The following is a 22,284-nucleotide window of genomic DNA, read 5'->3' as shown; positions in this document are numbered from 1 at the left end:
CTTCACGGTTGGGATGGTGTTCTTCGGCTTGCAAGCCTCCCCCTTTTTCCTCCAAAGATAATGATGGTCATTATGGCCAAACAGTTCTATTTTTGTTTCATCAGACCAGAGGATATTTCTCCAAACAGTACGATCTTTGTCCCCATGTGCAGTTGCAAACCGTAGTCTGACTTTTTTATGGCGGTTTTGGAGCAGTGGCTTCTTCCTTGCTGAGCGGCCTTTCAGGTTATGTCGATATAGGACTCGTTTTATTGTGGATATAAATACTTTTGTACCCGTTTCCTCCAGAATCTTCACAAGGTCCTTTGCTGTTGTTCTGGAATTGATTTTCACTTTTCGCATCAAAGTACGTTCATCTCTAGGAGACAGAACGCGTCTCCTTTCTGAGCAGTATGACGGCTGCATGTCCCATGGTGTTTATACTTGCGTACTATTGTTTGTACAGATGAACATGGTACCTTCAGGCATTTGGTTCATCCTTGGGAGCAATTTCCAGACTTGTGGAGGTCCACAATTTATTCTCTGAGGTCTTGGCTGATTTCTTTTTATTTAACAATGATGTCAAACAAAGAGGCACTAAGTTTGAAGGGAGGCCTTGAAATACATCCACAGGCACAGCTCCAATTGACTCAAATTATGTCAATTAGCCTATCAGAATCTTCTTAAGCCATGACATAACTTTCTGGCACAGTCAACTTAGTGTATGTAAACTTCTGACCCACTGGAATTGTGAAACCGTGAATTATAATTGAAATAATCTGTCTGTAAACAATTTTTGGAAAAATTACTTGTGTCAGAAAGTAGATGTCCTCACTAACTTGCCAAAACTATAGTTTGTTAACAAGATATTTGTGGAGTGGTTGAAAAACGAGTTTTAATGACTCCAACCTAAGTGTATGTAAACTTCCATCTTCAACTGTAGCTGACTTCCTGTCCAGAACAGCTCAATCAACAACAGAGCACAGACAAATGCAAACACCAGCCACGGTCAACGCTATGGGTCTAGTCACAACTGACCTGGAACAGGTGGATCACACCAGTGATGTCAACATCTCAACTAAGACAATGGAGTCAATCAAAGCACACTGTTGCCAGGACCCACTGTTTTGAGGCTCTGTACGCACAAATCAACCACGGCTGGCCTGGAACCAAACCGGCTGTGAGTCACACACTGAAAGATTTCTGGACGTACAAAGAGTAGCTCACCACAGAAAAATGGACTGATATTTAAAGGAAACAGGGTCTATATCCCTGACATGTTACACTCTGACTTTCTACACAAAATACACTCTGGCCAACCAGGCATAGAGGCCAGTCTCAGAAAGGCACGTTGATGTTGTTTTCTGGCCAAAGATTATGGAGGACGTAAAGATCTTTATCAGCAAATGTGCCACCTGTAACTCCATCCAGAGGAGACAACACAAGGAGACACTCATCAAACACCAAATCCATCCAGAGGAGACACTCATCCCCCACCAAATCCATCCAGAGGAGACACTCGTCCCCCCACCAAATCCATCCAGAGGAGACACTCGTCCCCCCACCAAATCCATCCAGAGGAGACACTCGTCCCCCCACCAAATCCATCCAGAGGAGACACTCGTCCCCCCACCAAATCCATCCAGAGGAGACACTCGTCCCCCCACCAAATCCATCCAGAGGAGACACTCGTCCCCCCACCAAATCCATCCAGAGGAGACACTCGTCCCCCCACCAAATCCATCCAGAAGAGACACTCGTCCCCCCACCAAATCCATCCAGAGGAGACACTCGTCCCCCCACCAAATCCATCCAGAGGAGACACTCGTCCCCCCACCAAATCCATCCAGAGGAGACACTCGTCCCCCCACCAAATCCATCCAGAGGAGACACTCGTCCCCCCACCAAATCCATCCAGAGGAGACACTCGTCCCCCCACCAAATCCATCCAGAGGAGACACTCGTCCCCCCACCAAATCCATCCAGAGGAGACACTCGTCCCCCACCAAATCCATCCAGAGGAGACACTCATCCCCCCACCAAATCCATCCAGAGGAGACACTCATCCCCCCACCAAATCCATCCAGAGGAGACACTCGTCCCCCACCAAATCCATCCAGAGGAGACACTCGTCCCCCCACCAAATCCATCCAGAGGAGACACTCGTCCCCCCACCAAATCCATCCAGAAGAGACACTCGTCCCCCACCAAATCCATCCAGAGGAGACACTCATCCCCCCACCAAATCCATCCAGAGGAGACACTCGTCCCCCCACCAAATCCATCCAGAGGAGACACTCGTCCCCCCACCAAATCCATCCAGAGGAGACACTCGTCCCCCCACCAAATCCATCCAGAAGAGACACTCATCCCCCCACCAAATCCATCCAGAGGAGACACTCATCCCCCCACCAAATCCATCCAGAGGAGACACTCGTCCCCCCACCAAATCCATCCAGAGGAGACACTCGTCCCCCCACCAAATCCATCCAGAGGAGACACTCATCCCCCCACCAAATCCATCCAGAAGAGACACTCGTCCCCCCACCAAATCCATCCAGAGGAGACACTCATCCCCCCACCAAATCCATCCAGAAGAGACACTCGTCCCCCCACCAAATCCATCCAGAGGAGACACTCATCCCCCCACCAAATCCATCCAGAGGAGACACTCGTCCCCCACCAAATCCATCCAGAGGAGACACTCGTCCCCCCACCAAATCCATCCAGAGGAGACACTCGTCCCCCCACCAAATCCATCCAGAGGAGACACTCGTCCCCCCACCAAATCCATCCAGAAGAGACACTCGTCCCCCCACCAAATCCATCCAGAGGAGACACTCGTCCCCCCACCAAATCCATCCAGAGGAGACACTCGTCCCCCCACCAAATCCATCCAGAGGAGACACTCATCCCCCCACCAAATCCATCCCCTCCCATGGTCCAAGATCAGAATGGACTTATTCACAGTCAACTACCTCAATGGTCGATTATTACTCGGACTACTAGGAGTTCGACAAGCTGACTGACACCACATCAGACGCCATCATTGAATGTTGCACAAAGCAGTTCAGCAGACATGGCGTTGTCCACACTGTTGTTTCTAGTAATGACCACCCTTTCTCCGGAATGGACTTTATAAAAATGTGCTGATGAGTTGGACTTTAAACATGTGAAGGCATCGCCGTATCAAAGCCAAAGTAATGCCAAAAAGCTCCTAAAAAAGGCCTGCGATGGATGGTGAAGACCCATGGAAAGCAGGGTTGGAATGGAGGAATAATCCAACAGAGGGATTTAACAGTTTTCTAGGTGTCCAGACACACACACACACACACACACACACACACACACACACACACACACACACACACACACACACACACACACACACACACACACACACACACACACACGATCCTACCCACCATGAAAAAAACTGCTCACACCCCAAATGGTACAAAATGTAATTGACAGCTAAATGTAATTGACAGCTAAACACCACTATGACACACATGCCCAACATCGTCCAAGGACAAGCAGTAAGGGTTCTTTTCAACCACAACAACTCAGCCAGCAATTGGACTCTGGACATATTCACTGATCAACTCAGTGACCGGTCGTATGAAGTACTAGTGAACGGTAAAAAAAAATAAAAAATACAGCAGAAACAGAAAAGACATTCGGACCAAAGTGCAGTGTGTGTGTCGTTCCACATTTTATTTTCACTGTGAAACTATGCGATACATACACAATAAACTAAAGAACTAAAAAAAAAAAACAGCAAACCGTGACGCAGAGTAGAAACATACACTTACTCAAAAACAATCTCCCACAAACCCAGGTGGGGAAAAACACCTACTTAAGTATGATCTCCAATTAGAGACAACGAGGACCAGCTGCCTCTAATTGGATATCATCCCAAACAAAACCCAACATAGAAATACAACAACTAGAACATAACAACGTAGAAAAACGAAACTAGAAAAAAACCCTGTCACGCCCTGACCTACTCTACAATAGAAAATAACAGCTTTCTATGGTCAGGACGTGACACACACCAGAACCAGGGCAAATATCGCAGTGCCTGTGAGATACTCTAAAAGATTATATATTTTTTGTGTTTTGTATTTTTTTTGTAAGAGGGAATGAGGGTAGTCTGCGTATTGACTTTAAAGTTGATGCTTATTTAAGATACTTGAATAAGAACACAGTTATATGTTTTTATTACTAGTGTAATGTTTTCACTGGCAAGGGTTTAACCCCAGTTCTCCTGTTTATGAGTCGAGGAGGAGTTATCTTAATTTGTTGGGTAAAGGAAGGTGTTACGAGATGTCGCCAAGCCAATAGATGGTGCTGCTGTTAACGTGTCAATCAGCCTGTGTGTGATACTACATATATAGTACTAGTGAGCCAAGTTAGGCATTACTTACTATGTATGCACTGAATGGAGTGCATGCTACAGAGTGATGCTGAAGTAAAGACATTCCGGTCAACATTACATTGCTCTTGTATAGAGTAAACACCATACTAAAAGTATTTGAGGGGGGGAGTTATGGGGTTCTTCAGAATCTGGGTGGAGGGAACTTCTCTGGAATCCAGCTGGTCATTATGTGGAGGAGTAAAATCCGGCCAACATTTGGTAACACTCCCTCCTCCTTACTCCCTGACGGCCTTTCCCTCTCACTCCCTCCTCCATACTTCCCTCTCTCACTATATCACTATACCTCCCCCCTTCATCGATCCCTACTAACCCCTCCCTCAATCCCTACTAACCCCTCCCTCGATCCCTACTAACCCCTCCCTCGATCCCTACTAACCCCTCCCTCTCCCAGCCCCTAAACTTCTCTCTCCTGCCCTCCCCCCCCCCCCCGTAGCAGTTCCATAGTTCTGAGGTCAGTGAGTTCTGGTGAGATTTCTGGTAGATACATTCTCTTGGGAGGCTTTTCTATCCCTCTGGCCTTTTTTCACAGCTTTCCATCTCTCTCTGCCCCATCACTCTTCTCTGGTGTCCACCACACGTCATCAAACTCACCCACCACAATGTTGAGTCATTCTCCTCAACAACAGCCCTCTACCATCTGCTGCATTCATTCCTAAAGTGTTTCCCAAATGGCTTCTATTCCCAAAGGGCCCTGGTCAAAGTAGTGTACTATATAGGGAATAGGGTGACATAGGGCCCTGGTCAAAGTAGTGCACTATATAGGGAATAGGGTGACATAGGGCCCTGGTCTAAAGTAGTGCACTATATAGGGAATAGGGTTCCATAGGGCCCTGGTCAAAGTAGTGCACTATATAGGGAATAGGGTGACATAGGGCCCTGGTCTAAAGTAGTGCACTATATAGGGAATAGGGTTCCATAGGGCCCTGGTCAAAGTAATGCACTATATAGGGAATAGGGTGTCATAGGGCTCTGGTCTAAAATAGTGCACTATATAGGGAATAGGCACTATATAGGGAATAGGGTTCCATATGGCCCTGGTCAAAGTAGTGCACTATATAGGGAATAGGGTGCCATATGGACCTGGTTTAAAGTAGTGCACTATATAGGGAATAGGGTGCCATTTGGGAAGCAACCATGGTCCAGGACCCTAGTCAGTCCAGCTAGCCTCAACGGTCTCTAACCAGGCTGGAGTTGGGGCTCGCTAAGGCCCAAGGATGTGCAGCCCAACCTGGTTATGCCTCCAGACCCTTTGGCCTTGCCTGGAGCCCCCAGGGACTGTTGTTTCATTAATCAGCCTGTAAACCCGTACCAGCAGCTGTGGAGAAGTGTCAGTGAGTTATTAGAGTGAAGACAGTGGGCTGGCTGGAGGCCTATCTCTTTTATGGGAGGAAGATGGAGAGGTGGGGAGGAAGATGGAGAGATGGGGAGGAAGATGGAGAGGTGGGGAGGAAGATGGAGAGATGGGGAGGAAGATGGAGAGATGGGGAGGAAGATGGAGAGGTGGGGAGGAAGATGGAGAGGTGGGGAGGAAGATGGAGAGATGGGGAGGAAGATGGAGAGATGGGGAGGCAGATGGAGAGATGGGGAGGAAGATGGAGAGATGGGGAGGAAGATGGAGAGATGGGGGAGAGAGAGGGATTTCACTTTCTTTTTTGCGGAGGAGAGAGAGTTTTCATCTGTAACCGCCTGTCAGGTATACAGCAGGATTACATCTCTTAACCTGGGATTACATCTCTTAATCTGGGATTACATCTCTTAATCTGGGATTACATCTCTTAATCTGGGATTACATCTCTCAATCTGGGATTACATCTCTTATTATGGGATTACATCTCTCCATCTGGGATTACATCTCTTAATCTGGGATTACCACAACAATTTAACTGGACTACCTTTGAATAAAGTCTGGGTTAGTTGCATCTAGAAGACATCTGTAGTGTGGTTGTTGTCGTCAGACGAGATGAAGTGGATGATCCCTAGCTTCCAGTAATCACAACCACAAACACACACAACGTCCACAGAGTTAACCTCCAACAGCTCTGTCATGGATTAGTTGCCAGAGAATCAGTTGTTGTTTAGCCAAGACAAGAATCCAAACACTACTGTTGTTAAAATGCTTCCAGCGTGTGTGTGTGTGTGTGTGTGTGTGTGTGTGCGCGTTTGCATGTGCGTAAGTGTGTGTGTGCGTAAGTGTGTGTGTGTGTGTGTGTGTGCGTGCGTGCATAAGTGTGTGTGTGTGTGCGTGTGCGTAAGTGTGTGTGTGTGTGTGCTTCCAGCGTGTGTGTGTGTGTGTGTGTGTGTGTGTGTGTGTGTGTGTGTGTGTGTGTGTGTGTGTGTGTGTGTGTGTGGTGTGTGTGTGTGTGCGTGCGTGTGTGTGTGTGTGTGTGTGTGTGTGTGTGTGTGTGTGTGCGCGTGTGCGTAAGTGTGTGTGTGTGTGTGCTATGGGGATATCATTGGCTGGATCACATATATTTTTGTTCTGGATAAATTGCTATTTGTCCAAACTGCTGTTCATTTCTGTCTCAGGTCACATTGACACTAGTAAGTAGGGGAACACACTTCTCTGAAGGATGAGTGAATTAAACTAGAATGACTTGTTGCAGCTAAATTCTGGGAAGCGACTTCAGACTGGGACAATTACAGTCCATTTAGTCAGTGTAGATTTGACAGAGGAAATGTTTATGGTGCTCTGGCCTTTAATCGTCTGCTCTGAACTGTCAGTGACCTCTCAGTCCAGACGGACCATCTCACTAGTGTGAGTCCTACATTACCCCCCCACACAGGGCTATGGTGAAGAGTAGTGCACTATCTAGAGGATAGGATGCCATTTGGAACGCAGGCCTACTGACCTGCTCTGAATCACCACATGGACCAAACGCCAGCACGGAATATACTTCTCATGGGATTAAATCATCTTCTATTTCCAATTATAGAATGTTTTTGTAAAGGATAATTAAACTTTAAAATAAAGATGAAGTTTCTTTGTTCATTCATGTGATGATTTACTTTTTTATTTTCTTCTTCCAGATGTATTTGAACTATCTAGGAAACTACATCCCCAATGCCTGGAACTATGAGAGAGGCTGTGGCGTCTGTGACCACAACATGGTGGATTTGTCTCAGCTCAAAGTGAGTGAATCCTGAGAACCTGAGATTTCCTCGTCTCCTCTCCTCTCCTCTCCTCTCCTCTCCTCTCCTCTCCTCTCCTCTCCTCTCCTCTCCTCTCCTCTCCTCTCCTCTCCTCTCCTCTCCTCTCCTCTCCTCTCCTCTCCTCTCCTCTCCTCCTTCCCCTACACTCTCCTCCTCCCCCTCCTCCTCTCTCCTCCTTCCCCTCCTCCTCCTCCTCTCTCCTCCTCCTCCTCCTCCTCCTCCTCCTCCTCCTCCTCCTCCTCCTCTTCTCTCCTCCTCCCCTGTCCTCTCTCCTCCTTCCCCTCTCTCCTCTCCCTCCTCCTCCCCATCGTCCTCTCTCCTCCCCCCTCCCCCTCCTCCTCTCTCCTCTCTCCTCCTCCTCTCTCCTCCTCCCCCTCTCCTCCCCCTCCTCCTTCTCTTCTCTCTTCTCCTCCTCTGCTCCTCCTTTTCCTCTCTCCTCTACCTCCTCTCTCCTCCTCCTCTCTCCTTCTCCAACTCCTCCTCCTCCTCCTCTCTCCTCCTCTTTTCTCCACTCTCCTCCCCCTTCTCCTCTCCTCCTCCTCCTCATCATCTCTCCTCTCCTCCTCCTCACTCCTTCTCCAACTCCTCTCTCCTCCTCTACAATTAAGTGTGGGGGGAGTACAAATTGAGGAAGTGGCAAAAACCAAACTACTAGGAGTGCAGCTAGACAAATGCTTATCATGGTCGTCTCAAATAAATCATCTATGTAAAAAACTGCATGCATGATCAGAAGGATAGCTAAATATTTACCAGGAAAGATTCTTAAGCAAACAAGTCTGATGAACTACTGTCCTGTGGTCTGGGGGGAAATGCCTCAGCATGTGACATTAGGAGGCTGTAGATTGCACAGAACAAAGCAGCAAGGATTGTTTTAAGGTGGAGATATGGTTCTACTGTTGTAGTCATGCTCAATGCTCTTGGTTGGTCATCGATCAATAAGATAATTGAAAAAAAACTGCTTCTTTTATTTCATAATAAACACCATTTAAAACGGCCAAACTTTATTCACAACAGTATTCAGTTGGTAAGAGACAGACATTCAGTCAGTTAGATTGTCCACCATCTACAGTTGTACCCCTTAGCCAAATACATTTAAACTTAGTTTTTCACCAATCCTGACATTTAATCCTAGTAAAAATTCCGTTTTAGGTCAGTTAGGATCCCCACTTTATTTTAAGAATGTGAAATGTCAGAATAATAGTAGAGAGAATGATTTATTTCAGCTTTAATTTTTTTCATCACATTCCCAGTGGGTCAGAAGTTTAGATTTTCCCATGATGTCAAGCAAAGAGGCACTGAGATTGAAGGTAGGCCTTGAAATATATCCACAGGTACACCTCCAATTAACTCAAATGATGTCAATTAGCCTATCAGAAGCTTCTAAAGCCATGACATCATTTTCTGGAATTGTCCATGATGTTTAAAGGCACAGTCAACTTAGTGTATGTAAACTTCTGACCCACTGGAATTGTGATACAGTGAATTATAAGTGAAATAATCTGTCTCTAAACAATTGTTGGAAAAATGACTTGTGTCATGCACAAAGTAGATGTCCTAACCGACTTGCCAAAACTAGTTTGTTAATAAGAAATTTGTGGAGTGGTTGAAATACAAGTTTTAATGACTCCAACCTAAGTGGATGTAAACTTCTGACTTCAACTGTATGGGTTATCCAGACAGAAATGAGAAATAGTCAAAATAACATTTCTATTTAGAGCAATGAAGATTTGGAATAATTTATCTGAGCAAACCAGAAACTTTTCAATATATAAATTCAAACAATACTTTAAAACCATTTAAATATAATACATAGGAAAGTTGTGCAGGACAATGGTAGATGAAGAATCAATCTATCTTTATAGACTGTTAGAGTATTTATCTGGTCAATATGTCAGTGTATTATGTCTGTTTGTAACACTGTGTTATATGTGAAAATGTGATCGTATTATAAATTGTATTTTACTGTTTAAGGACTCTTGGAAGATTAGTCCAAATGAGGACTAAAAGAAATCAAAATAAAATATCCTCCTCTCTCCTCCTCCTCCTCCTCCTCTTCCTCCTCCTCCTCCTCCTCTCTCCTCCTCTCTCTCTTCCTCCAACTCCCCCTCCTCCTACTACTGAAGAAATTACTAGAAACTAATAGTTTCCCCTTTTATCTGTGGATTAAATAACGTAGTCGAGGACACACTATTTTGTGTGACTCAAAATGGGTCAAAATTCTACAAAGATCCAGAAAAAGGACCTTGTGCATTTCAGGTAAATAATAAAAAAAAAAAAAACAACCCAATGTTCATATCCCAGGACAAATTAGCTAGCAACAAGCAAGCTAGCTAGCTAAATGTCCATGAATGTTTCATTTGTTTCGACCTGTCCTCAAATGTAATATAGTTGGTTCAGAGTTGGTTTTGCTATTTCAACCTGCATGTCTGGATCGTGTCTGGATCGTGTCTGGATCGTGTCTGGATCGCGTCTGGATCGCGTCTGGATCGCGTCTGGATCGCGTCTGGATCGTATCTGGATCGTGTCTGGATCGTATCTGGATCGTATCTGGATCGTATCTGGATCACATCTGGATCGTATCTGGATCGCGTCTGGTGTGGATGTACAAAATATCAACATGCGTTTGCCCGGTCTACGCTGCATGTGACCCTCCCAGTCCAATAATACCAGGCCGTGTGCCCTGTGTCCCTGCAGACCCTTACTAAAAGAGCACTCTAGGTAGAGGAAGCAGAGAACTGCTGTGGTAGAGGAAATGGCTTTTGGGTTTTCATTGAGCTTCACTTAAAGGGGTGTCACTGTCAACCAGCCATCTTTTTAGTGGCTTGTTCAGTAAGGCTTGTATCCACCCGGGGTAAATTACTGCGGTCAGCAGAATTTCTTTCTCTCACAAAGTTCAGCCAAGGCAGGCAATGTCTGAACAGACATATCACTGACAGGAGTAACTGTCTCTATAGACATACAGTTTAAATGCACTTAGGTTGGAGTCATTAAAACTTGTTTTTCAACCACTCCACAAATTTCTTGTTAACAAACTATAGTTTTGGGAAGGTGGTTAGGACATCTACTTTGTGCATGACAGAAGTCATTTTTCCAACAATTGTTTACAGACAGATTATTCCACTTATAATTCACTGTATCACATTGTAGAAACTGTGTGAATCAGGCCTTCATGGTTGAATTGCTGCAAAGAAACTACTACTAAAGGACACCAATAAGAAGAAGAGACTTGCTTGGGCCAAGAAACACGAGCAATGAACATTAGACTGGTGGAAATGTGTCCTTTGGTCTAGAGTCCAAATTGGATGATCTCCGCATGTGTGGTTCCCACCGTGAAGCATGGAGGAGGTATGATGGTGTGGGGGTGCTTTGCTGGTGAGACTGACTGTGATTTATTTAGAATTCACGGCACAGTTAACCAGCATGGCTACAACAGCATTCTGCAGCGATATGCCATCCCATCTGGTTTGGGCTTAGTGGGACAATAATTTGTTTTTCAACAGGACAATGACCCAACACATCTCCAGGCTGTGTAAGGGCTATTTGACCAATAAGCAAAATGATGGAGTGCTGCATCAGATGACCTGGCCTCCACAATCCCCCGACCTCAACCAAATTGAGATGGTTTGGGATGAATCGGACCGCAGAGTGAAGGATAAGCAGCCAACAAGTGCTCAGCATATGTGGGAACTCTTTCAATACTTTTGGAAAATCATTCCAGGTGGAGCTGGTTGAGAGAATGCCAAGAGTGTGCAAAGGTGTCATCAAGGCAAAGTGTGGCTATTTGAACAACACTTTTTTTGGTTACTACATGATTCCATATGTGTTATTTCATAGTTTTGATGTCTTCATGTATGTAGAAAATAGTAAAATTAAAGAAAAACCCTTGAATGAGTAGGTGTTCGAAAACTTTTGACCGTTACTGTATACTGAATTCAGATGTCTTCAGAGAGTCTCTTTTCCCATGCAGAGACTTCACTGTGAGGTATATGAATGGGATGGATTCACTATATTTAACTGTATCTGGAGCTAACTCAATACAAGCCAACCACGCTGTATAAAAGACATCTTTGTGAGAATGTCTAGAAGATGTCCTCAATGAACCCTCTTCTACCAGACTACCACTAAATACAAGGAACGGACAAGTCTCTCATCTGGGCAGGGTATTTATTGGAGGCTGAGGGTGAGATGAGAGTCACAGACATTTCTCACTGCTTTGTTATTCAGAAAAAGACTTACTGGACTATATTAGTCTGGGTGGAGGGAATTCAGACTTACTGGACTATATTAGTCTGAGTGGAGGAAGTTCAGATTTACAGGACTATATTCGTCTGGGTGGAGGGAATTCAGACTTACTGGACTATATTAGTCTGGGTGGAGGAAGTTCAGACTTACAGGACTATATTAGTCTGGGTGGAGGGAATTCGGACTTACTGGACTATATTAGTCTGGGTGGAGGGAATTCAGACTTACAGGACTATATTAGTCTGAGTGAAGGGAATTCAGACTTACAGGACTATATTAGTCTGAGTGGAGGGAATTCAGACTTACAGGACTATACTAGTCTGGCTGGAGGAAGTTCTGGACTGTGGGGTAAATGCATCCAAGAGTTCAACTTCCAACAGAGCGGGGTGGTTCAGGAACACTGGGCCTGCTGTGCCCTGCCTGTTTGTGAGGAAAAGGTGTGAGGGAGAGAGAGAGAGAGAGAGAGAGAAAAGAGAGAGTATGTCTTGCATGTTTAAAGGATACGGTCAGCCTGGGTCATTGCCGGTCCTCTTGCTATGTACACTGTGATTTTGGGAGAGGGTCTAGGTCCTACCAGCACACAGACACGTTGTTGCCACTGACCTGCTAATGTTGGAAGGCTGTCTCTGTAGGCAGAGGTCCTGTCAACTACTCTGAGATTCTGCAGCATCCTCTCTCTCTCTCTCTCTCTCTCTCTCTCTCTCTCTCTCTCTCTCTCTCTCTCTCTCTCGCTCTCTCGCTCTCTCTCTCTCTCTCTCATTGTTTTTCTTTCCGTCCTCTTTGCCGGTAACAATTTAAGGGACCACTGGCTTGATCCCTGGGTGACCCTTCCATGCTTGGAAGTTCTGGAACTCTGAGCCGTGGCGGAACTCACAAATTAGATGGTTTCAACCGGGTCCCTTTTCATCCCAGGCCGGTCTTTAAAGGCCTGGTCTTTAACATGGTCAAGAGGAGAAAGGCAAGGCTAGCCCTGTAGAGCTGTTTTGAGCTGCAGGCTCAGAGAGAGAGAGTCATGGGAAAGAACTCTCTCCTCTGTCTACTTTCTCTTCATGACTCTGATTTTGTCCAGACATACTGGGCTGTTTGGATCTGCACTCTTTGTTGCCGTTGTGTTGTTGTTTACGGTTTGTGGCAGGTGTTCACTTTTAACAATGCATTTTGTTTTCTGTTCATGAGCGATGAGGTAAAGTGTTGGCGAGACGTTAGTTCTTAATGTAAGATGTCGTGAGGTCATACTAGCCAATATGTTTTTATTTAACCTTTATTTAACTAAGCCGAGTTAGTTATTAAGGACAAATTCTTATTTACAATGACGGCCTACCCCGACCAAACCCTGTGGGACTCCTAATCACAAATGGTTGTGATACAGCCTGGAATCAAACCAGGATCTGTAGTGACGCCTTTAGCACAGCGTTGCAGTGCCTTTGACCCTTGCGCCGCCACTCGGGAGCAAGGGTTAAGTTTAAGCATGAGCTAATTGAAAATGTTAGTCCAATGATATCCTCACCAGGCCGCAGTGACAATTTCCTGTAACAAATTCCTCATTAGCCTATCAAAGATCTTAAACTTTTTCTTAAAATAGGCATTTCTTAAAATAGGTCAACCTCCAAATTCAAGGTTTACATGTTAAATTCCTCTGGTGGCTGAGTTGACTTATTTTAAGAAATGCCATTAGTTTGTGGAGAAAAAGTTTTAAGATCTTTGATAGGCTAATGAGGAATTTGTTACAGGAAGTAATCACTACCACCTGATGAGGTTAGCATAGGGCTAACAGGTACCAGGTTATCAGATGGGACCAGCTACAATGTAGCGTTCTCTCACGTTGTAACGTGGGTCATCTAATGGGGACCAAGACGCGGCGTGTGACGTGCTCTTATTCACTTTATTAACTCAAAATCAACAAAACAACAAAACGACCGTAAACAGTCCCGTCAGGTGCAACATACACAAAACACAAGGAAAAAAACACCCCTACTAAATAGGACCTTCAATTAGAGGCAACGAGGTACAGCTGCCTCCAATTGAAGGTCAACCCAAGAAACTTCAACATAGAAATAGACAACCTAGAACAAACATAAAAATATACTAACATAGAACATAAACCAAAAAACCCCCGAAACACATAAAACAAACACCCCCTGCCACGTCCTGACCAAACTACAATAACAAATAACCCCTTTTACTGGTCAGGACGTGACACACACTACACTATATCAATGATTTTAATTGGCTGATGCTTAAACTTAACCTTGAACTTAAACTAATGTTTTCAGGTATGGCCCCAAAGGTACGAGTTATTGAAAACATCTTTCCGTAACTGCAACGTGTCGTTAAGTTTTGTTTAATAAAAAGTATGTATTTTATTTATTTTTTTAAACAGGAGTATCCCACTGTGATGGTTGGAGTGTTTATCGAACAGCCCACTCCTTTCCTCTCTGAATTCTTCCAGAGACTTGTGACCCTCGACTACCCCAAAGATAAACTCAACATCTTCGTTCATAACAACGTGAGTAACTGCAGCTGGACCTTGGCTCTGGATAGACTCAATTATGGCATCCAAGACACAGCACCTAATTCATCAACCATGTACTCTCCTCTCTCTCAGCTGTCTTTAAATATAATATTAGTAATAACTATGTTTCTCTCTCTCTCTCTCTCTCTCTCTCTCTCTCTCTCTCTCTCTCTCTCTCTCTCTCTCCCTCTCAATTCATTTATTTTTTTACTCAAATGAACGGCTTTATTGGCATGGGAAACATATGTTAACATTGCCAAAGCGAGTCAAGTAGATAATAAACAGAAGTAAAAGAAACAATAAAAATTAACACTAAACATTACACTCACAAAAGGTCTCTCTCTCTTTCTCTCTCACCCTCTCTCACCTTCTCTCTCCCTCTCTCTCTGTCTTCAGGAGGTTTACCATGAGAGAGACATCCAGAGGTTTTGGGAGGAGAGTAAAGATGTGTTTAACAGCTTCAAGGTTGTGGGTCCGGAGGAGAACTTGAGCCAAGGAGAGGCCAGAAACATGGGCATGTACGTACAGTACGCTACCAGACCTGTGTGTGTGTGAATAACAAGCTTACATTATCGCGTACCATGAAAGGCTCCAGAGCAATTAGCCTTAAGTCAAAGTAAATATTCAAATCAAGAAGATCAGTCACTCTGATGTTGAGTTGGAAACGGAAGCTCAGTCACTCTGATATTGAGTTGGAAACTGAAGCTCAGTCACTCTGATATTGAGTTGGAAACGGAAGCTCAGTCACTCTGATATTGAGTTGGAAACGGAAGCTCAGTCACTCTGATATTGAGTTGGAAACGGAAGCTCAGTCACTCTGATATTGAGTTGGAAACGTAAGCTCAGTCACTCTGATGTTGAGTTGGAAACGGAAGCTCAGTCACTCTGATATTGAGTTGGAAACTGAAGCTCAGTTACTCGGATGTTGAGTTGGAAACGGAAGCTCAGTCACTCTGATATTGAGTTGGAAACTGAAGCTCAGTCACTCGGATGTTGAGTTGGAAACGGAAGCTCAGTCACTCTGATGTTGAGTTGGAAACGGAAGCTCAGTCACTCTGATGTTGAGTTGGAAACGGAAGCTCAGTCACTCTGATGTTGAGTTGGAAACGGAAGCTCAGTCACTCTGATGTTGAGTTGGAAACGGAAGCTCAGTCACTGTGATGTTGAGTTGGAAACGGTGTCTAAATACGAGCACCTACATATTTCAACATCAGAGTGACTGATCTTCCGTTTCCAACTCAACATCTGAGCTTCTTGAGTTGAATATTTACTTTGACTTAAGGCTAATTGCTCTGGAGCCTTTCATGGTAAGCAGTAATGTAAGCTTGTCTCACACACACACACACACACACACACACACACACACCCCCACCCTATGGGACTCCCAATCACGGCCAGTTGTGATACAGACTGGAATTGAACCAAGGTCTGTAGTGACGCCTCTAGCACTGAGATGCAGTGACTTAGACCGCTGTGCCATTCGGGGGCCCGGAGAAAAAGAAATACAGCACATATATGACTTATAAAGTATTGTCCTAAGCTCTGTTAAACCTTCCCTTTGGAATGACTTTGACAGCAACTGTGAATCTATTTAGTTATTGAGAGATAGGACATTGGTAGTAGTCCTTGATAAATATCATAGCTAGGTAGGGCTTGGTTAACACCATGAATGGGTAGCTTTAGAGGTGCTGGCCAGCCTATTGTTTGTTTTTTCTGATAGTGGGTATAAGGTTGAAGATCTAACGTTGTTTCAAAGGTACAAATTCAACATATTTCATAACAAGGTTTGTCTATGTTGAAAATGGGTTACAATGAGAACATAATCCTGTGATTGAAATTTTTGAACCCTAAAAAAAAAAAAAACAACAGTTTACTTTGATTCGTTTTTAAAAAAAAAACGTTTTTAATCCAAAACATTTTCCACGTCACAATAAATTGACAAATTACGTTGAAACAAAATGGATTCAACCAGTTTGTATCCAAACAAAATGGATTCAACCAGTTTGTATCCAATGGGAAGAAAGTCTTTCTGATGCTAAAAAAGAAGCTAAGATCCAAGCTTGTTTTTTTTTTTTATATCAAAATAAATCTTAGTATTAAAAATAGGAGAAAGATTGTTCAAACAACGCTTCTCCCTGTATTGGATTTTTTTTGTGATATTGTTTACATGCACGCGGTCACAACCTGGACGCCGTCTACCACTGAGCAATACGTTTTTATCACAGGGGACAATTTTAGGACTCATCATTGTAGTCTGTATAAAAATGTGGGATGGACCTCTCTGTCTGTAAGAAGAGAGCTGAATTCTCTTTGATTTATTTGCTTAGCAACCTGACAGAAACTCCCTCTGTATGTAACCTCATAAATTATCATAAATAAATCATAAATTACCAAACCCGTTCACAGGAATGGGTAACACTAGAGATCACTCCAATCTGTTTTGTTTTTATGCCCCAAATTTGTGGAACAATCTGCAAAGTTCACTGCAGTTAGTGTAAGGACCGACGCCAGAGATGAGAAGCAGGTACGGGGAGTCAACATTTAATCAGGAACAAACAGGTAACAAGACTGGCACAGCGTCGGCACACGGGTAAACAAGGACATAGGACAATCAATGCTAAAGCAGGGAACAGAGCGGGGGAACCAGACATATAAAGGGAAGGTAATGACAGAGGTGATTGAGTCCAGGTGAGTCCAATAATCGCTGATGCGTGTGCATAATGATGGTGGCAGGAGTGCCCAATGCTGGGGAGCCTGGCGCTTCGTGCCAGCCAGATGTGCTGATGTCACTCAGGAAGTTTACACTATTGATTGAGGACCTCTACGTAGTTGAATGTGATTGATTTTAATTAAATATGTTTTTATTATTTATTTTTTATTGTGCTGAATTTTATTGTTTTATACACGTGTATGTTGTTTTAATATTCTGTTTTTATTGTAATGTGTACAGGGCTCTATTGTAAAATAGATTTTAATCTCAATGTGACTCCCTGTTTAAATAAAGAGATAGACCTACACCTCATCTCATCTGAAGCCAGAACTTCAGAGACTTGTGTCATCAGAGAACAGTGTGTGAATGTTCCCACATGTCTTCTCTAGGCTACGCAGAACCATGCAGAGCCATGACTGGTATTTACAGTAGCCAGGGTCAATATCAGGAGCACGGGATAACACTTTCGCAGCAGAGACTATCACCCCTATCCATCTATCCCCCTATCCACTATCACCCATATCCCCCTATCCATCTATCCCCCTATCCATCTATCCCCTATCCCCTATCCACTATACCCCTATCCCCTATCACCCCTATACCCCTATCCCCTATCACCCTATCCCCCTATCCATCTATCCCCCTATCCATCTATCCCCCTATCCACTATCACCCATATCCCCCTATCCATCTATCCCCTATCCATCTATCCCCTATCCAACTATCCCCTATCCCCTATCCACTATACCCCTATCCCCTATCACCCCTATCCCCTATCCATCTATCCCCTATCCCCCTATCCATCTATCCCCCTATCCATCTATCCCCTATCCCCCTATCCATCTATCCCCTATCACACCTATCCCCCTATCCATCTATCCCCTATCCCCCTATCCCCCTATCCATCTATCCATCTATCCCCTATCCATCTATCCCCCTATCCATCTATCCCCTATCCCCCTATCCCCCTATCCATCTATCCCTCTATCCATCTATCCCCTATCCATCTATCCCCTATCCCCCTATCCATCTATCCCCTATCCATCTATCCCCCTATCCATCTATCCCCTATCCCCCTATCCCCCTATCCATCTATCCATCTATCCACCTATCCCCTATCCATCTATCCCCTATCCATCTATCCCCCTATCCCCTATCACCCTATCCCCTATCACCCTATCACCCTATCCCCTATCCATCTATCACCCTATCCCCTATCCCCCTATCCCTCTATCTCCCTATCCCCTATCACCCTATCCCCTATCACCCTATCCCCCTATCCCCTATCACCCTATCCCCTATCACCCTATCCCCTATCACCCTATCCCCCTATCCATCTATCCCCTATCCATCTATCCCCTATCCATCTATCCCCTATCCATCTATCCCCTATCCATCTAACCCCTATCCTCCATCCATCTATCCCCTATCCCCCTATCTCCTATCACCCTATCCCCCTATCACCCTATCCCCTATCACCCTATCCCCTATCACCCTATCCCCTATCACCCTATCCCCTATCCATCTATCCCCTATCCCCCTATCACCCTATCCCCTATCACCCTATCCCCTATCACCCTATCCCCCTATCCCCTATCACCCTATCCCCTATCACCCTATCCCCTATCCATCTATCCCCTATCACCCTATCCCCTATCCATCTATCCCCTATCCCCCTATCCCCCTATCCCCCTATCCATCTATCCCCTATCCCCCTATCCATCTATCCCCTATCCCCTATCACCCTATCCCCTATCACCCTATCACCCTATCCATCTATCCCCTATCCCCTATCACCCTATCACCCTATCCCCTATCCATCTATCCCCTATCCCCTATCACCCTATCCCCTATCACCCTATCCCCCTATCCATCTATCCCCTATCCATCTATCCCCTATCCCCCTATCCATCTATCCCCTATCACCCTATCCCCTATCCCCTATCACCCTATCCCCTATCCCCTATCACCCTATCCCCTATCCCCCTATCCCCTATCACCCTATCTCCTATCACCCTATCCCCCTATCCATCTATCCCCTATCACCCTATCCCCCTATCCATCTATCCCCTATCCATCTATCCCCTATCCCACTATCCATCTATCCCCTATCACCCTATCCATCTATCCCCTATCCCCCTATCCATCTATCCCCCTATCCCCAAATCCCCTATCCATCTATCCCCTATCCATCTATCCTCTATCCCGTATCCTGAGCATTCTGTGTTGAGTAATATAGTCTGTTGTCATATTGCCATGCCAACATGCTATAGGCCTCATGCTCACTGAGCTAGCCTGGTCCCAGACCTGTTTGTCCTGTCTAGCCTGCTCACTGAGCTAGCAGCATTTGTTATAAAACTGTCTCGTCTCGTCTGTTAGATGTGAACTGGGCTTAAGGGTTATTACCGTTCTGTAATCTTCAGATCAATACATAATCCTCCATTACAGCATACTTTAACGGGCTCAGAGAACTAACTAACAGGCTCATAGTGAACTAACTAACTAACAGGCTCATAGAGAACTAACTAACTAACTAACTAACTAACTAACTAACTAACTAACTAACTAACTAACTAACTAACTAACTAACTAACTAACTAACTAACTAACTAACTAACTAACTAACTGGCTCATAGAGAACTAACTAACTAACAGGCACATAGAGAACTAACTAACTAACTAACTAACTAACTAACTAACTAACTAACTAACTAACTAACTAACAGGCTCATAGAGAACTAACTAACTAACAGGCTCATAGAGAACTAACTAACAGGCTCATAGTGAACTAACTAACTAACAGGCTCATAGTGAACTAACTAACTAACAGGCGCATAGATAACTAACTAACAGGCTCATAGAGAAATAACTAACTAACAGGCTCATAGTGAACTAACTAACTAACAGGCTCATAGAGAACTAACTAACTAACAGGCTCATAGTGAACTAACTAACTAACAGGCTCATAGAGAACTAACTAACTAACAAGCTCATAGTGAACTAACTAACTAACAGGCTCATAGAGAACTAACTAACTAACAGGCTCATAGAGAACTAACTAACAGGCTCATAGAGAACTAACTAACTAACAGGCTCATAGTGAACTAACGAACTAACAGGCTCATAGTGAACTAACTAACAGGCTCATAGAGAACTAACTAACTAACAGGCTCATAGAGAACTAACTAACTAACAGGCTCATAGAGAACTAACTAACAGGCTCATAGTGAAGTAACTAACTAACATGCTCATAGTGAACTAACTAACAGACTCATAGTGAACTAAGTAACTAACAGGCTCATAGAGAACTAACTAACTAACAGGCTCATAGTGAACTAACTAACTAACTAACTAACTAACTAACAGGCTCATAGTGAACTAACTAACTAACAGGCTCATAGAGAACTAACTAACTAACAGGCTCCTAGAGAACTAACTAACTAACTAACAGGCTCATAGAGAACTAACTAACTAACAGGCTCATAGAGAACTAACTAACTAACAGGCTCATAGTGAACTAACTAACAGGCTCATAGAGAACTAACTAACTAACAGGCTCATAGAGAACTAACTAACTAACAGGCTCATAGAGAACTAACTAACAGGCTCATAGTGAACTAACTAACTAACAGGCTCATAGTGAACTAACTAACTAACAGGCTCATAGTGAACTAACTAACTAACAGGCTCATAGAGAACTAACTAACAGGCTCATAGAGAACTAACTAACTAACAGGCTCATAGAGAACTAACTAACTAACAGGCACATAGAGAACTAACTAACTAACAGGCTCATAGAGAACTAACTAACAGGCTCATAGTGAACTAACTAACTAACAGGCTCATAGTGAACTAACTAACAGGCTCATAGAGAACTAACTAACTAACAGGCTCATAGAGAACTAACTAACTAACTAACAGGCTCATAGAGAACTAACTAACAGGCTCGTTGAGAACTAACTAACAGGCTCGTTGAGAACTAACTAACAGGCTCATAGAGAACTAACTAACTAAAGGTTCATAGAGAACTAACTAACTAACATGCTCATAGTGAACTAACTAACTAACAGGCTCTTAGAGAACTAACTAACTAACAGGCTCATAGTGAACTAACTAACTAACAGCCTCATAGAGAACTAACTAACTAACAGGCTCATAGTGAACTAACTAACTAACAGGCTCATAGAGAACTAACTAACTAACAGGCTCATAGAGAACTAACTAACTAACAGGCTCATAGTGAACTAACTAACAGGCTCATAGTGAACTAACTAACTAACAGGCTCATAGTGAACTAACTAAGTAACAGGCTCATAGTGAACTAACTAAATAACACGCTCATAGTGAACTAACTAACAGGCTCATAGAGAACTAACTAACTAACAGGCTCATAGTGAACTAACTAACTAACAGTCTCATAGAGAACTAACTAACTAACAGGCTCATAGAGAACTAACTAACTAACAGGCTCATAGAGAACTAACTAACTAACAGGCTCATAGAGAACTAACTAACAGGCTCATAGAGAACTAACTAACTAACAGGCTCATAGTGAACTAACTAACAGGCTCATAGTGAACTAACTAACTAACAGGCTCATAGTGAACTAACTAACTAACTAACAGGCTCATAGAGAACTAACTAACTAACAGGCTCATAGAGAACTAACTAACTAACTAACAGGCTCATAGAGAACTAACTAACTAACAGGCTCATAGAGAACTAACTAACTAACAGGCTCATAGTGAACTAACTAACAGGCTCATAGAGAACTAACTAACTAACAGGCTCATAGAGAACTAACTAACAAACAGGCTCATAGAGAACTAACTAACTAACAGGCTCATAGAGAACTAACTAACTAACTAACTAACAGGCTCATAGTGAACTAACTAACTAACAGGCCCATAGTGAACTAACTAACTAACAGGCTCATAGAGAACTAACCAACTAACAGGCTCATAGTGAACTAACTAACTAACAGGCTCATAGAGAACTAACTAACAGGCTCATAGAGAACTAACTAACTAACAGGCTCATAGTGAACTAACTAACAGGCTCATAGTGAACTAACTAACTAACAGGCTCATAGTGAACTAACTAACTAACAGGCTCATAGTGAACTAACTAACTAACAGGCTCATAGAGAACTAACTAACTAACAGGCTCATAGAGAACTAACTAACAGGCTCATAGAGAACTAACTAACTAACTAACAGGCTCATAGAGAACTAACTAACTAACAGGCTC

General features: G+C 43.8%; 1 protein-coding gene across 2 annotated transcripts in view; it reads left to right on the top strand.

Annotated features, from left to right (window-relative positions):
* The window catches only part of LOC106590681 (procollagen-lysine,2-oxoglutarate 5-dioxygenase 2), a 131,877-nt gene that overhangs the window by 64,303 nt on the left and 45,290 nt on the right, over positions 1 to 22,284 (top strand). For both annotated transcript variants that reach the window (XM_014181840.3, XM_014181839.3), the window contains exons 8-10: positions 7,448 to 7,549; positions 14,193 to 14,318; positions 14,721 to 14,842. In XM_014181840.3, coding sequence (XP_014037315.3) covers positions 7,448 to 7,549; positions 14,193 to 14,318; positions 14,721 to 14,842 — 350 coding nt within the window. The remainder of the gene's footprint in view (positions 1 to 7,447; positions 7,550 to 14,192; positions 14,319 to 14,720; positions 14,843 to 22,284) is intronic.

This window comes from Salmo salar, chromosome 29, assembly GCF_965601325.2.
Source record: "Salmo salar chromosome 29, fSalSal1, whole genome shotgun sequence".
Taxonomy (NCBI): domain Eukaryota; kingdom Metazoa; phylum Chordata; class Actinopteri; order Salmoniformes; family Salmonidae; genus Salmo; species Salmo salar.
This window is presented reverse-complemented; position numbering and strand designations above follow the sequence as displayed.